The sequence below is a fragment of the Mustela putorius genome, unplaced genomic scaffold, assembly GCF_011764305.1.
Source record: "Mustela putorius furo isolate JIRA1106 unplaced genomic scaffold, ASM1176430v1.1 tig00000596_pilon_pilon_pilon, whole genome shotgun sequence".
NCBI lineage: Eukaryota > Metazoa > Chordata > Mammalia > Carnivora > Mustelidae > Mustela > Mustela putorius.
This window is the reverse complement of record NW_025421428.1, coordinates 9,136,226-9,150,133: the sequence shown is the minus strand read 5'-3', so window position 1 is coordinate 9,150,133 and position 13,908 is coordinate 9,136,226. Positions and strand designations below refer to the sequence as shown.

General features: G+C 61.7%; 1 protein-coding gene across 1 annotated transcript in view; it reads left to right on the top strand.

Moving 5' to 3' along the window:
• The window catches only part of NIBAN2 (niban apoptosis regulator 2), a 51,604-nt gene extending 39,479 nt beyond the window's left edge, over positions 1–12,125 (top strand). Inside the window, exons 5-14 of the mRNA XM_004757265.2 lie at positions 83–250; positions 5,192–5,307; positions 5,844–5,948; positions 6,033–6,195; positions 7,511–7,698; positions 8,529–8,684; positions 9,185–9,301; positions 9,442–9,549; positions 9,632–9,743; positions 10,135–12,125. Of these exons, the coding sequence (XP_004757322.2) occupies positions 83–250; positions 5,192–5,307; positions 5,844–5,948; positions 6,033–6,195; positions 7,511–7,698; positions 8,529–8,684; positions 9,185–9,301; positions 9,442–9,549; positions 9,632–9,743; positions 10,135–10,718 (1,817 nt within the window). The 3' untranslated portion in view covers positions 10,719–12,125. The remainder of the gene's footprint in view (positions 1–82; positions 251–5,191; positions 5,308–5,843; positions 5,949–6,032; positions 6,196–7,510; positions 7,699–8,528; positions 8,685–9,184; positions 9,302–9,441; positions 9,550–9,631; positions 9,744–10,134) is intronic.
• Positions 12,126–13,908: the final 1,783 nt, after the last annotated feature.

The window sequence follows — 13,908 nt, the reverse complement described above, 5'->3', positions numbered from 1 at the left end:
TGCCTGTCGTCCCCCCCTACCTGCCCCAAGCACCACCCCAGAAACTGCAGGGGCAGCGGCTCAGCCGGTGTTGTCTCGGCAGGGACCTCGTCAAAATCGGGCACAGCCCCCATCCTCAAGTGCCCCACGCAGTTCCCGCTCATCCTCTGGCACCCTTCTGCCCGGCACTACTACTTCTGCATGATGACGGAAGCCGAGCAGGACAAGTGGCAGGCGGTCCTGCAGGACTGCATCCGGCACTGCAACAATGGTGAGCCCCCCCCCTCGGTGGTGGTGGTTGTGGCTGTGGTAGTGGTGATGGTAGCGGCGGTGGCGGTGGCGGTGGCCTGGGGTATGCGCTGAGTGGCGACACCTAGTGGCTGAGTATGGTGTGGCAACCCTGCTCTAGGAGCTGTTCTCCGTTTCCTGCTGGGGTCATTAGGAAGCCTCTGCGATGTTGCCTTTTTTTTTTTTTTTAAGATTTTATTTATTTATTTGACAGAGAGAGAGAGAGATCACAAGTAGGCATAGAGGCAGGCAGAGAGAGGGTGAAGCAGGCTCACCGCTGAGCAGAGAGCCCGATGTGGGACTCGATCCCAGGACCCCGAGATCATGACCTGAGCCGAAGGCAGAGGCTTAACCCACTGAGCCACCCAGGTGCTCTCTTCCTTGAAGAAAACAGTTCTGTGGGGCTCGGAGATAATTTGAGAAATTGTTCTTAGAGGGGGTCTGGTTGTTGAGCCCTTGGGCCCTGGGGCCCAGAATCACAGTCCCGATGCTGCCCCTTCCTAGCAACATGACTTTAGGAGGAGACCAGCTTACCTCTCTGAGCCTGTATGAGACGGGATAAGAATCCCTCCCGGGTCTTAGTGTGTTTGTACGGATTCATGGTGAGAGTCCACTCGATGCTGGGTGTAATGACTTTTATTTATTCACTTGTTTAGTTTCTTTTTTTTAAAAAAAGATTTTATTTGTTTATTTGACAGACAGCAAGAGGGGGAACACAAGCAGGGGGAGTGGGAGAGGGAGAATCAGGCTTCCCGAAGATCAGGGAGCCTGATGTGGGGCTCGATTCCAGGACCCCAGGATCTTGACCTGTGCCAAAGGCAGATGCTTAACCAACTGAGCCACCCAGCGCCCTGTTTAATTTTTTAAAAAAATATTTTAAGCAATATCTACCCCCCAGTGTGGGTCTCAAACCCACAATGCCAAGATCAGGAGTTGCATGCCGCGCTGACTGAGCCGGCCAGGCGCCCTAAGACTTAATTTTGATTGTATCCTTCGTTGTCTCACCCTGACCTGTAGGGTAGCCTGGGAGTTCATGGCCTTTCTTAGCGTTCTCTTCTGTAAAGTTATGGGGTCTCTTTCTGCTTGCTCATTCATTCAGTGGACATCTTCAGTGTCAGGCGGAGGCTGCACCCAGGGAGCCAGACTGGGGTCCTGCCCCTGTGTGGCCGGCAGCCCTGTGGGGGTGGCAGACGTTAAGCAGGAGGAGCAGCTGTGCCCAGTGCTGGGTGGGCACCGCCCCGGGAGCCTAGAGGGTGTGTGTTGGGGGGTGGGTGCTGACCCTGTGTGTGCAGACAGTGGGGCCAGCTGAGGAGCTGAGGGTTCCGCTGAGACCGGAAGGATGAATGGTCCTCGAGTCGGGGGAGGAGCTCTCTAGCCTTGAGTCTGGAGGGCAGCTCAGAGGCGGGGACAGTTTAGAGGAGTTGCATGAAGCCCTGCTGAGGGTGACCCAACACTCTGGGGGGCTCTGGGGTCTGGTCCGGAGGGCCCTGCAGGGCCGTAAGGAGTTTGATCAAAAATGGGGACAGTGGAGCACTGAGGGTCTTTGTGTCCTCAGGGAAGGAACAGCCTGGGCTGAAACTTGACCCTCCTTCCTGGTGACCCGGCCTGGGGCAGGCAGGAGAAGGCCACCACCCCCACCCTCCCTGCCCAGCATGTCTCCCGTGCTGGGGGGGCGGACCGCATGGGCACCCACGACTGGAGGCCCGGCTGCCGCGGGGACTCGGCCCGCCCGCCCATCCTCCCTGTTCTGTAGAGCCGCCTTCTGACTGGAATCATGTGGGAGGAACCGGGTCTTCAGCTGGGCCGCCCCTGTCACCTGGACCAGGCCCTGCCACCCACAAAAGGCCTCCTGTTCCCAGATCCCCTGGGGCTTTGGGGCCAGGGCTGGGCGGAGGCCCTCTGGGTTCTGGCTGCCGGGTCTGGGCCCCCGCCCCGCTCCTCCCAAATTCCTCCCTCCCCGCCCCAGCCCCGTCCCAGGTTTCCCGGGCTCCTGGCTGAGCTGGCGGGTCTCCCCCAGGTCCGGGGTGGGTTCCCCTTGCGCACAATGCAAGGATGACAAGCTTGAGCTTGGTGGGATTGCCGGGCCGACTGAATGGGCTGGTTTGGGGAGAGCTCTTGGCCCCGTGCCTGGCACAGCTGGGAACTCACCTGGGAGGCTGAGGAGAGCCCCGTGGGTGGGTGCGGGCGTGGGTGCGGGTGCTGTGGCCAGGAGGGGCGGGGAAAGAAGGGGCGGCCTGTGCTGGGCGGGGTTTAGAGGAGTTTCCTTCTACCCGAGGACTGTGGGAAAGTTCCCTGTTTCCTCTAGCTTAGAGGCTGGGCCTGGAATTGCTCACTCCGGGGGCTGCCAGGAAGTGGGAGGGGGTGTAGGGGGAGGAGGCCGAGCTGGGGGCACGCCAGCTCGGCCCAAGGCCCCCCTTACATCCTGCATTCCTGGAGCAGCTGGGGGTGGCAGGAGGCAGCTGGGGCACGGAGCTGAGCCCGCAGGGTGGGCCCGGGCTGCAGAGGTCGAGGCCTCTTCCTGTCTGACTGCCATCCCCCTTAATCTGCTGCTTGGGACTGAGGAATGCAGTTTCCTTTCTCAGTCTGACCCTGATGACCCCGCGGGCAGGAAGTCCCCGGGTTTGGCTGGAGTCCGCCAGTCCCGTGTTGGAGCCCTCCGGCTGCCATTCCCTAGCTGTGTGTCCTCCAACCAGTAACGCGGCATCTCTGAGCCAGTCTCCTCCGTCGGGAGAAGTGGGACTGAGAACAGCCGTCAAACAGGGCTGTTTGAGGCGGAGATGAGGGAATGTGTGTGAGGTCTCAGGCTGGGCCTGGCGTCTGGGTCTGCTTGGGCCGCCAGAGCCCGGATGGCTTACACACTGTGGAGGATAGAAGTCCAAGATCAAGGTGTCAGTGGGTTAGTTTCCTTTTGAGGCCTGTCTCCTTGACTTGCAGGCGGCTGTCTAATCACGCAGCACCCTCTCCTTGTGCCCATTTTGCATCCAGATTCCCTTCTTTCAAGGACGTAGTCCTCTTGGATGGGGACCCATCCTAATGACCTCATTTTACCTAAATTACTTCGTTAAAGGCCCAACGTCCAAATATAGTCACCTTCTGAAATACTAGGGCTTAGGTCTCTAACCTAGGAATCTGGAGGGACACCAGGGACACCCCTGACAACCAGGGGAAGAGCTCAGGAAGGGGACCTTCTCTCCTATGAGACTCAGCAGCCCAGCTGTGGAGTAGAGATGTCCTGAGGGTCTGAGAGCCCAGGCCTGGGATGTTGTAGCCTCTTTCCTAGTGCTCCCGCCCCCCAGCCCAACTCCCTACCCCCCCCCCCACGCCTCTGCTTGTTGTCTGTAGACCGCAAATGCCCTGGGGTGAGCGAGGGCCCACGTACAGCACAGCCCACATTTTCTAGGCAAAACCTGGCCTCTGGGAGGCCGTGCTCCTCCTTCCTCCCTGGCCCGATGGGCAGCCCCGCTGGAGCACCCCTGCCCTGCTCCAGTCACTCTGCCTGATCTCAGTCCCTGAAAGGCAGGGGAGAGACCCCCACCCCCACCCCATCCAGGGAGCCCCGTTTCCCACCGCTGAGCCCCCTTCCGGCACTGACAGGCAGTGACTCCTGTGCTCAGCTGGAGGTGAGGGGGTTGTCCCCATGCCCAGAGGGGCTTTTTCTCTGCGGGGGTGACTCAGCCTGTAGTCAGAGCCGTGGGGAGCCGGGGTTTTGGAGGCCCAGACTGCCCTTTCCCCTTCCTGGGCTCCAGGGACACAGCGGTTGGGGGCAGCGGGCCAGTGTGGCTGCCCCGCTGCCTGGCTCCGCGTGTTAACCATATTCTTCCCCGAGTCCGATTTTGCAACTTCCTCCTGCTTGCCTTCCCCAGCAGCTGTTTTGGGGGGCCCGTGCCTCGTTCCCTGACCCCCCTCGCTGGCACGCGGAAGGAGGGCGAGCTCCTACGGGCTGCTGCCAGTCCTACCAGTAGCACGAGTCTGGGACTGGTGTGTTGTAGTGGGACCGGGATGCCGTGGTGAATGAGAGTGACCCAGCCCGCCCACGGACAGCGACAGCACCCCGTCCCTGCTAGGCGTAGTAAAGGGTGACACGGTGTGGAGGTGGGTTCCACTCTGGGGCCCCCGCGTGACCAGTTCCCAGCGCGTCCCCATGGCTGGAGCCTCACGGTGGATGTGGGAGACCAGGCCGGGTCGTTGTTCCCACTGCTAGGAAGAGAAAACTGAGGCCCTTAGGGTTCAGGGATCTGGAGGAAGACTTGGCAAGCTACGCAGTGCACGGCCCAGAATTTGGCCCATTGCCTACTTTTGCAAATCAAGTTTTACCGGCTCGTTGGTTTCCAGATTGTCTGTGGCTGCTTTGATGCCGCCGTGGCAGAGCGGAGTGGTTGCAACAGAGATCATCTGGTCTGCAAAGCTGAAAATATTTACTGGCTGGCCCTTTGCAGGGAAAGTTTGCAGGCCCCAATGTGGACAGTAAGGGGAGGGAGCGGGACTGGAATGAGGACCTCGGGGTTCCTCTGGCCCGCTCTCTGCTATGCTGGCCACATCTCCCGGCAGGGGTGGGGTGACCTTGGGACCCAGCTCTGCCACTCACTGCCCCGGGACCTCCAGCCAGCAGCCTGACCTTGCAGCCTGCGTTGATCTGTCAAGTAAGGTTGAGGACAGTTTGGGGTAGTTGGGAAGATTTGAGAAGGGAAGTTGCATACGAAGGAGAGTGCTGCGCTGCTGTTGGTGGAGGGCTGTTACCGCTGTCACTGTCACTGCAGACATGACCGCCACCATCGCGGTGAAGGCAGTGGGGCTGCAGGAGGGATGTACCTGTGTCTGCACACTTGGGGGAGGGAGCGGGCGTTCAGGCCGCCGGCCAGTCGGTCTCGGTGAAGGCCACTGGGCCATCCCACTGACCTCCCCTCTCCCTCCCTGTCTGGAGCAGGGATTCCGGAGAACTCGAAGGTAGAGGGCCCCGCATTCACGGATGCCATCCGCATGTACCGCCAGTCGAAGGAGCTGTACGGCACCTGGGAGATGCTGTGTGGGAATGAGGTGCAGGTGAGACTGAGGGGATTGCTGAGGGGACCGTGGGGTTCACCCCGGGCCGGAGCGTGGTACCAGGCACAGAGACTTTGGACTCTGGTGCTCCCGGTTTGTAAGGAGACAATAAGATCATTTTGGACAAGTGGAGATTCTTTATTCAGTCATTTACTGTTATCTCTCCTGACCCAGGGGCTGGGGTGCTTCTGTGAATAAGAGGGACATGGCCTGCGCCCTTATTCTCTCTCTAGCAGGAGAAACAGACATTTGACAAATAAACATACGTACTACTATGTGCAATTGGGGGGGGGGGGAGGGATCATGTTCCAGACAGGGAGGCAGCAGGTGCAAAGGCCCTGGGTGGGATCCTGCAGAATCCTGCAGGTCCCTCGAGCAGATGAACTGGGATCTGGGGTAAATGATGCTCAGGAGAGAGGGCAGTGGAGACATGGAGCCAAGGCCAGGCCCAGGGGAGGTGGGGCTTGAGGAGAACTTGGAGAGGAACCTGCCAGCTGGACATGCTCTAAGCTCTGGCCTGTGCCTCCTGGTCCTAGATCCTGAGCAACCTGGTGATGGAGGAGCTGGGCCCTGAGCTGAAGGCAGAGCTCGCCCCGCGGCTGAAGGGGAAACCACAGGAGCGACAGCGCCAGTGGATCCAGGTGGGTGCGTGTGGGCTCGGAGACGGGGGGCTGTGCCCGCCCAGCACCCTGGCTCTGGCTCTGACGCAGTGGCTCCGCCCACAGATCTCCGACGCTGTGTACCGCATGGTATACGAGCAGGCCAAGGCACGTTTCGAGGCGGTGCTGGCCAAGCTGCAGCTGGCCCGGCCGGCCATGGAGGCCACCATCCGCACGGACATGGACCAGATCATCACCTCCAAGGAGCACCTGGCCAGCAAGATCAGAGGTAGGCAGGCTAGCTATTGTGCTCGGGGGCCCAGGCGGCCCTCCCATCTGTGCCGTGGACCCATGTACAAGTGACTTGATTCGTTTGGTCATTTAAAAAAATGAAAACCAACCCGAGGTTTTGTTCTTCCAACTTCTGGGTGTTGTTTGGTGGCTATTTTTGCAAATCCAGACCTTGAAGATGTCTGTCTGTCTTGTTAAGGAAGTTCCAGTTTGTCACTCAGCTTTAGTTGGTCATGGACTTGACTGTGGCTTTGTAGGCATCCGTTTAGTGATGATGCACTCGGATCAGGGCTCGCTTTTCAGGGTCTGCACACATTCCCTTTTGTTCCCGGCCCCCTGTCCCCTGCCCCACACGCTGACCGCGTGCAGTTTCCGGACATGTCAGTTGCCTGAGCCCCTTCTGTCCTCACTGTGCTGCGTAGACCTCGGAGAGCTCATGTCTGTCTGTTGCAACAAACATTAGCTGGGCAGAGGAGTGGGACAGACCTCAGAGCACCCTGGGTGGGTCCGAGTGCCCTGGAGCTGGTCGTGCCCAGGGGCCCATGGCCTTGTACGTGGCTGCACAGAGCAGGGGCTGTCTCAGCATGTGCAAAACCCAGAGGCTCTCGGAGTCTACCAGGGTGTGTTTTGTTTCGTTAAACAAAGCAACAACACCCCTAGAGATGCGCTTCTTTCCACTTCAAGTGAAGCAGAACAATGCTGACACCTTTGGGCGAGCCCCTTTCGTGGTTCCTTGCCCTCAGACTTTGGGAAATATCGGGGGCCGATCTTAGAATCCCTCGTTCTCTTTGACACGTGGATCTGTGAGTCATTCAGTTTGCTGGTGTCACAAGTGGCTTGCTTTCTTTTTTTTTTTTAAGATTTTATTTATTTATTTGACACAGAGAGAACACAAGCAAGGGGAGTGGGAGAGGGAGAAGCAGACTTCTCGCCAAGCAGGGACCCTGACACGGGGCTCAATCCCAGGACCCCGAGATCATGACCTGAGCGAAAGGCAGACGCTTAAGGACTGAGCCAGCCAGGCGCCCCACAAGTGGTTTTCTTTAAAAGCTAATACGAGGGGCGCCTGGGTGGCTCAGTGGGTTGAGCCTCTGCCTTCGGCTCGGGTCATGGTCCCAGGGTCCTGGGATCGAGCCCCACATCGGGCTCTCTGCTGAGCAGGGAGCCTGCTTCCCCCCCCCCCCGCCTGCCTCTCTGCCTACTTGTGATCTCTGTCTGTTAAATAAATTAAAAAAAAAAAAAAAAAAAGCTAATACGACCGCGAGTCTCTGGGCTCCCGGAGCCACCGCTCACGCGGCTCCCGCTGGGCGCAGCCTTCATCCTCCCCAAGGCAGAGGTGTGCGTCCGGAACCACGTCCAGCCCTACATCCCGTCCATCCTGGAGGCCCTCATGGTGCCCACCAGCCAGGGCTTCACCGAAGTGCGGGACGTCTTCTTCAAGGAGGTCACCGACATGAACCTGAACGTCATCAACGAGGGCGGCGCGGACAAGCTGGGTGAGGTGAGGCCAGGCCCCCTGCCCCACGCCACAGCCCTCGGGGCCTGGGTCTGCTCTGCCCCCGCCAGGCTGGGACTCGGGGTGTGACCCGTCACCAGAGGGTCTGCTGGAGACCAAGCCGCTGAGGGCGTGAGGCACTGGGGGGCAGCGGTCAGAGGCAAGGGGGATCGCGGACCCCCTCGACCCGGCTGGTTACTTTAGTCTCAAAGGACTTAGAAGAGGGAGGGAGAGGAGGAGGGAGGAGGAATTGAGGGGAGGCGGAGGGGGGAGGGGCGAGGGTGGGGGGGAAGGAGAGGCAAGCCTGACCGGAAGCAGAATTACTTGGGTACCATTTCACGTACCCCACCGTGGAGACGGCACCTCTCTTACCTCTCCGTTACCTAGTTCTCAGGGTTCCACAGACCCCATTTTGGGGTACATGGCTGCCTGACACCCCCCGTGGCTGTCCGGGGGGGACAGAACCGATCCCAGAATCTTTGGCCTCCTCTTCCATACCCCGCACTGAGGAGTCCACAGACACTATCGGAATTTGAGAACCAGAAAGGACCTTAGAAATCTTGAGAAACTGTCCCGAGTTTGAGGCTGCGGAGTCGGAGGCTCCGAGAGGGTGAGCGACTTGCCGAGGTCCCACAGTGCCCCAGAAGGCGTGAGAGCCTCTCGCCGGGCACCGTGGCTGCCGGACCGTGCTCCGGCCTCCGCGTCCTCATCCCTCCGGGCCTGGGCTCCCCCGCAGCTTGCCCTGCGGGGGCTGGGCCCAGACTCCTGGGGCCCCGGGCAGGCTGTGGTCTGCCCGCACTCCGGGGGCCCCGGCTCAGGTCCCCGCTCCCCTGCAGTACATGGAGAAGCTGTCGCAGCTGGCGTACCACCCCCTCAAGATGCAGAGCTGCTACGAGAAGATGGAGCCGCTGCGGCTTGACGGGCTGCAGCAGCGCTTCGACGTGTCCAGCACAGCCGTGTTCAAGCAGCGGGCCCAGATCCACATGCGAGAGGTGGGCCCCAGCACCCGCTGACGTCCCCCTGCCCCGGGCCCCGTCTCCTGGGCCGAGGCCCTTCCCTTCGTGGCCTTACGCCCTGGCCCTGCCTCCTCCTGGGCCCCCCCAGCAGCCGTGCTCAGTCCTGCTCTGGCCTCTCGGGCGCTCCCAGCTGCTGGAACACCTGCCCCTCCTTTCACCTGGTTAGTCTGGACTCCTTTTTCCGGTCTCCCTTCAGAGACCCCTTCCTCCAGGAAGCCCTCCTTGCTCCCCAAGCCCCTCCCTGCAGGCCCAGGACCTCTGTTCCCTCAAGGCAGGGACCTGCCAGTGCCCAGCACTGTGCCAGCGCACAGTAGACACTGAGTGAAGATGGGGGTGAACACGTAGGTTCACCCACAGGCCGCCTGCGCACCTCCCTAGCGGACCAGGGGTCATGGGCCAAGGAGCCCCTCCAAGGCATGCAGGGAGGGGCTGGGGTCACTCCAGGGCCCTCACGTGCCCCACGGTGTGCCCTGCAGCAAATGGACAATGCCGTGTACACCTTTGAGACGCTCCTGCACCAGGAGCTGGGGAAGGGGCCCACCAAGGAGGAGCTGTGCAAGTCGATCCAGCGGATCCTGGAGCGGGTGCTGAAGGTAAGCGGCCTGGCCCCCGAGCCCAGGCCCCAGGCTGGCACCAGGCTTGCTGCCCCTGCGGGAGGCACCACAGACCCCCCGGCCTGCGCCAGGATTCCGAGGCTCAGGGTCCATCCCCCTGACCCCCCCTTTCCTGGCAGAAATACGACTATGACAGCAGCTCAGTGCGGAAGCGGTTCTTTCGGGAGGCGCTACTGCAGATCACCATCCCGTTCCTGCTCAAGAAGCTGGCGCCCACGTGCAAGTCGGTGAGCGTGCCCCTCACCCCCCACCCCGCCACAGCCCCCTCCTGCCACCCAGCTGGCCTAACCGCCCGCCCCACCCCTGCAGGAGCTTCCCCGGTTCCAGGAGCTGATCTTCGAGGACTTCGCCAGATTCATCCTGGTGGAGAACACGTACGAGGAGGTGGTGCTGCAGACGGTCATGAAGGACATCCTGCAGGGTAGGGCGGGGGGCGGCTGTGGAGCTGCTGTGGGGAGCCTCACTGCCACTGGAGGGGGTGGTGATCCGGATGGCTGCTGAGAGGTCGTCCTGGACCCAGCCCAAACCACGGGACTTAGGCCTGGGGGCTGGTTTAGGTAGCGGTGCAGCCCCGGGTGGGTAGCATCATTTCTCTGTGCTGTCCTGCGTGTCAGCTCAGGGCTCTGGCATTACAGACAGTGTCAGAGGAGGGACAGGAATGGTGGCTTGGGCTGCTTGTTCCCAGCACCGAGGCCTGGGCTAATCGTGAGGCCAGAGGCGGCGATGGGGGTCCTACTTGGGCACCATGGTGGGGGTTGGTGGCGGCCGCGGCCCCCACGCCAAATGTCCTGACGCCCCTTTTGGCTCCGCAGCCGTGAAGGAGGCCGCCGTGCAGAGGAAGCACAACCTCTACCGGGACAGCATGGTCATGCACAACAGCGACCCCAACTTGCACCTGCTGGCCGAGGGTGTGCCCATCGACTGGGGTGAGGAGTACAGTGGCAGCATGGGGGACAGTGGCAGCCCCAGCGTCCCAGAAGCAGCCACTCATTCAGAAAAGCGACGGCGTGCCAAGCAGGTGGTGTCTGTGGTCCAGGACGAGGAGGCAGAGCTGCCGTTCGAGGCCGGCTCTGAGCCACTATCACCTGCGTCCCCGGACAGTGTCACCGAGCTCCGGGGCCTGCTGGCCCAGGATCTGCGGGCTGAGAGCCCCCCGCCGGCCGGCCCTCTGCTCAATGGGGCCCTATCTCAGGAGAGCCCCCAACCCACGGCAGCCTCTGAGGCCTCGTCCCCGCCTGCCTCACCCCTCCGGCAACCCCCTCCTGGAAAGGCTGCGGACCTTGAGCCTCCCAAACCCAGTGACCAGGAGACCGGGGAGCAGGTATCCAGCCCTGATGGCTGCCCCCCCATCCACACCACCACCGAGGACAGCGCAGGGGTGCAGACGGAGTTCTAGGCTCCTCCCCTGAGCTCCTGCTGGACATGGCACATGGGCCACCCCAAGACACTGGCAGGCTTGGCTCCAGGTGGGGAGCCCCGGATCTAGGCCTCGGGGTGGAGGGAGGGGAGGGCTGGTGCCCTTGTGAGGCGGGGGTGGCCCACCTGAGTCACTTTACTGGGTTCAGTCACACTTTGCTCCCTGCTTTCTCTTCTGTGGGATGATCTCGGGCTTCCTGCTTGTGCTGGGAGGTGGGCACAGCTGAGGGGGCTGAGGTGGCCGCTGAGCGCCCGGGTCCTTTCCTGCCTTCTGGGGCCGTCACGGGTCTCACCCTCCTCCTCAGAAAGACGGGTATCGGGTTCTTGTTCGCTGTGTTACTTGCCCACTGAATTCTCTCCCGTCTCGCCAGTGGAGGGCGGCTCATTGGAACCAGGACTAGGGAGCGTTGAGGCCCAGCTCTGGGTCCGGACCACTGTCGTTCTCCATCCTGGCTGGGCCTCCAGAGGCCAGTTTCGGAGTGACACTGGCCTCGCTTTCCCGGCCCTGGGTGAGGGGAGGTGCACGGAGGGGGCTTCAGGCTGGGGATGCTGCGTTGGGGGGGATGCCTCGTGGAGGAGAAGGGGCGAGGGGCCGGGATTGGAATGAGAAAGGCCCAGGATGTGCTGGTCTGTGGAGAGGAAGTGTTCCAAAGGAGAGGAGAGGTGAGCTGCTGGGGAGGTGTTGCCAGGAGCGGCCCCAGCACAGGCGGCGGCGGCCGCAGGAAGGGCTCTGGAAGCTGGAGCAGGCTTTGCCTCCCCCTGCCCCTCCAGTGGAGACACACTCCGGGCTGGGACAGAGGGGGTGACAGGCCACTCAGAGGTGGGGTTTGGGGGGTGTGGGTTCTGTCTCCTGAGGGCCACCCCCAAGGTACGCACTGTCCACCAGGGGAGCAGAGTACGGCTCCCCAAGGCACCACTGGTGGCCCCTGAGGATGTGGGGTCAGGCTGTGGCTCGGCCTCTGCTGCCTTCGAGTCACCGGTCATCTCACCCTGAAAGATTACCTTCTCAGATGTCCTCCTCCCTCAGCGGCTTATCTGGGGGCTAGGGGGTGAATGTCGAGTGAGACAGCCCCAACCTGGCAGCCCCAACCCCCCAAGGCCCGGGACCCCCTGGCTTCCCCAGTCCCTTCCGACCCCTTGGTCTGCTTCCCGGGGCAGGGGCCTCAGGCCCCCAGGACGTGCGGCGGTGGCTGGTGCTCAGGGACCCCCCGGTCCCCCAGGCTTCATCTCCGATGCTTCACTAACTTTCTACCACCACAGTCCGTACTCTGAGCTCTCCTCTAGTGCCTTCTCTTGGGGGTTTTTTCAATCATCCTTCCCAGATATCATACTGAAAATATTATGCAAACTGTTTAAGCTTTACTAATCAATAAACGATTTAAAGCCACTAGCCTGTGTGTGGCGCCGGCAGGGAGAGACCTGCGCCAGAGCTGGTCTAGGACCACCTGTGCACCAACTTTTTGGGCTTATCGTTTGACCCCCTCTCATGCCTGGTCCGAGGGTACCGCCCCGGAGATGGGGTGCAGGGTGCACAGGGGACAGGCCTGATGGCAGCTTGGCCTTCTCAGCTGGGTCAGTGCAGGCTGTTCTCCGGAGCCCAGGAGGCCAGGATGGGGTGGAGCAGCTTTAAGGACAAGTCGCCCTGGGGCACCCGCAGCAGGAGCAGGGAGAGGCCTCCAGGCCCAAGCCAGATCGGAACTGCAGTGTGGGGATTTTGGGGACTCCTGGTCCCACAGCATTCACTGAGCCCTCGCCATGCGCTGAGGACTCCGGGAGGAGGGCACCCTGGTTCCGCCATCTCACGATGGTGTAAACGGAGGCCCAAGAAGGTGTGCATCCCTGGCTGAGGCTACAGGTCACACACACCCATCACCACACACGCAGCTGGCGGGGGCGTGTTGTCCCATGCAGGGCTGAAAACAGGCCTACGGTGGGAGGGCCGCCGGTCACCTTGGGGGATGTTGGCTTCCCTGGCGCCGGCCTGTCTGCGGTGGCCAGTGGCTGGGGGCTGGTCCACAAGGGCCAGGGTAAAGGATGGCGGGGGCCTTGGGGCTGGAGACCAGAACATTCCGCTGCCGTCGTGCTGGGGTCCTTGGCGAGTCCCTGCGCCCAGCCTCGGGCTCCATCTATAAAAGTGGGGGTCGGGGGAGCCTCAAGTCTTCCTCCCTGGGCCTAGCGAGGAGCCCGCCCCGGTGATTTGCAAAACGCCCAGGTCTCAGTCTCCCTTCAGCTGAGCCCAGATTTGGGGCAGAAGGAGGAAGCCACGAGAGATCCCGGGGAGTGAGGGGCAGGGGGTGAGACTGTGGGAAGAGGCCCCAGCTCTTGCCTGGAAAGTAGGACTTACAAGAGGCCTTCATCTCACCCGGTGTCAGCCTGCAGGACAGTCCCAATCAAGTAGGGAAACAGGCGCAGGGGAGGGGCTCTCTGCCACTCCCGGGCCAGGCCCCTGCATCCAGCTTCACCTCTAGCATGAGCACTTAGTGCCCCCTGGTGGCCACCGGCCTGCATCGGGCCCCATCAGGTCCCTCACTGAATGCGTGGGGAAAGGAGTCTGGAAGGCAGGCCAGGGTCAGAGTTAGCTGGAGGCAGAGCCCAGGTGCCCCCAGAGACCCACCTCTAGCCCAAAGCAAGCTGCCCTTGGTTGTGCCCGAACTTACACAATAAATGTGCAGCTCTAAGCAAGTGAGGGGGCACGGGTCCTAGAATTGTGCAATGAATAACCCGCACAACTGCCGGGCTCTAGGAGTCGAGATAGGAGTCCCGGGCTCAGCCCCAGCGCCGCTGTGTCGGGCTCCCGGGCACTGGGCCCTTGGCTCTTCTCTGGGATCGCAGTGAGGGAGTGCACCACCCACCCCGAAAACAACAACAACACACACACACACACCCCAACCTGCTGCTCCGCGGACTCTCCACGCCCTGCACACGCACACGCACACACACACACCCACCCCCAACCTGCTCCGCGGACTCTCCACGCCCTGCTCGGAGCCCGTCGGTCTGTCCCCCTGTAATGAGGGCCGATCTGGATAACTTGGCATTGGGGAAGGCCTCTCCCACCTCTCCCCACTCCCTCTGATTGAGCTAAAGTCCTCCTCCGCTCCCCCAGCCCTCACCCCCTCCTCTGCCCCGGCCCCACCAGGCCCCAGCAGGCCCCAGCGAGGACTCAAGGA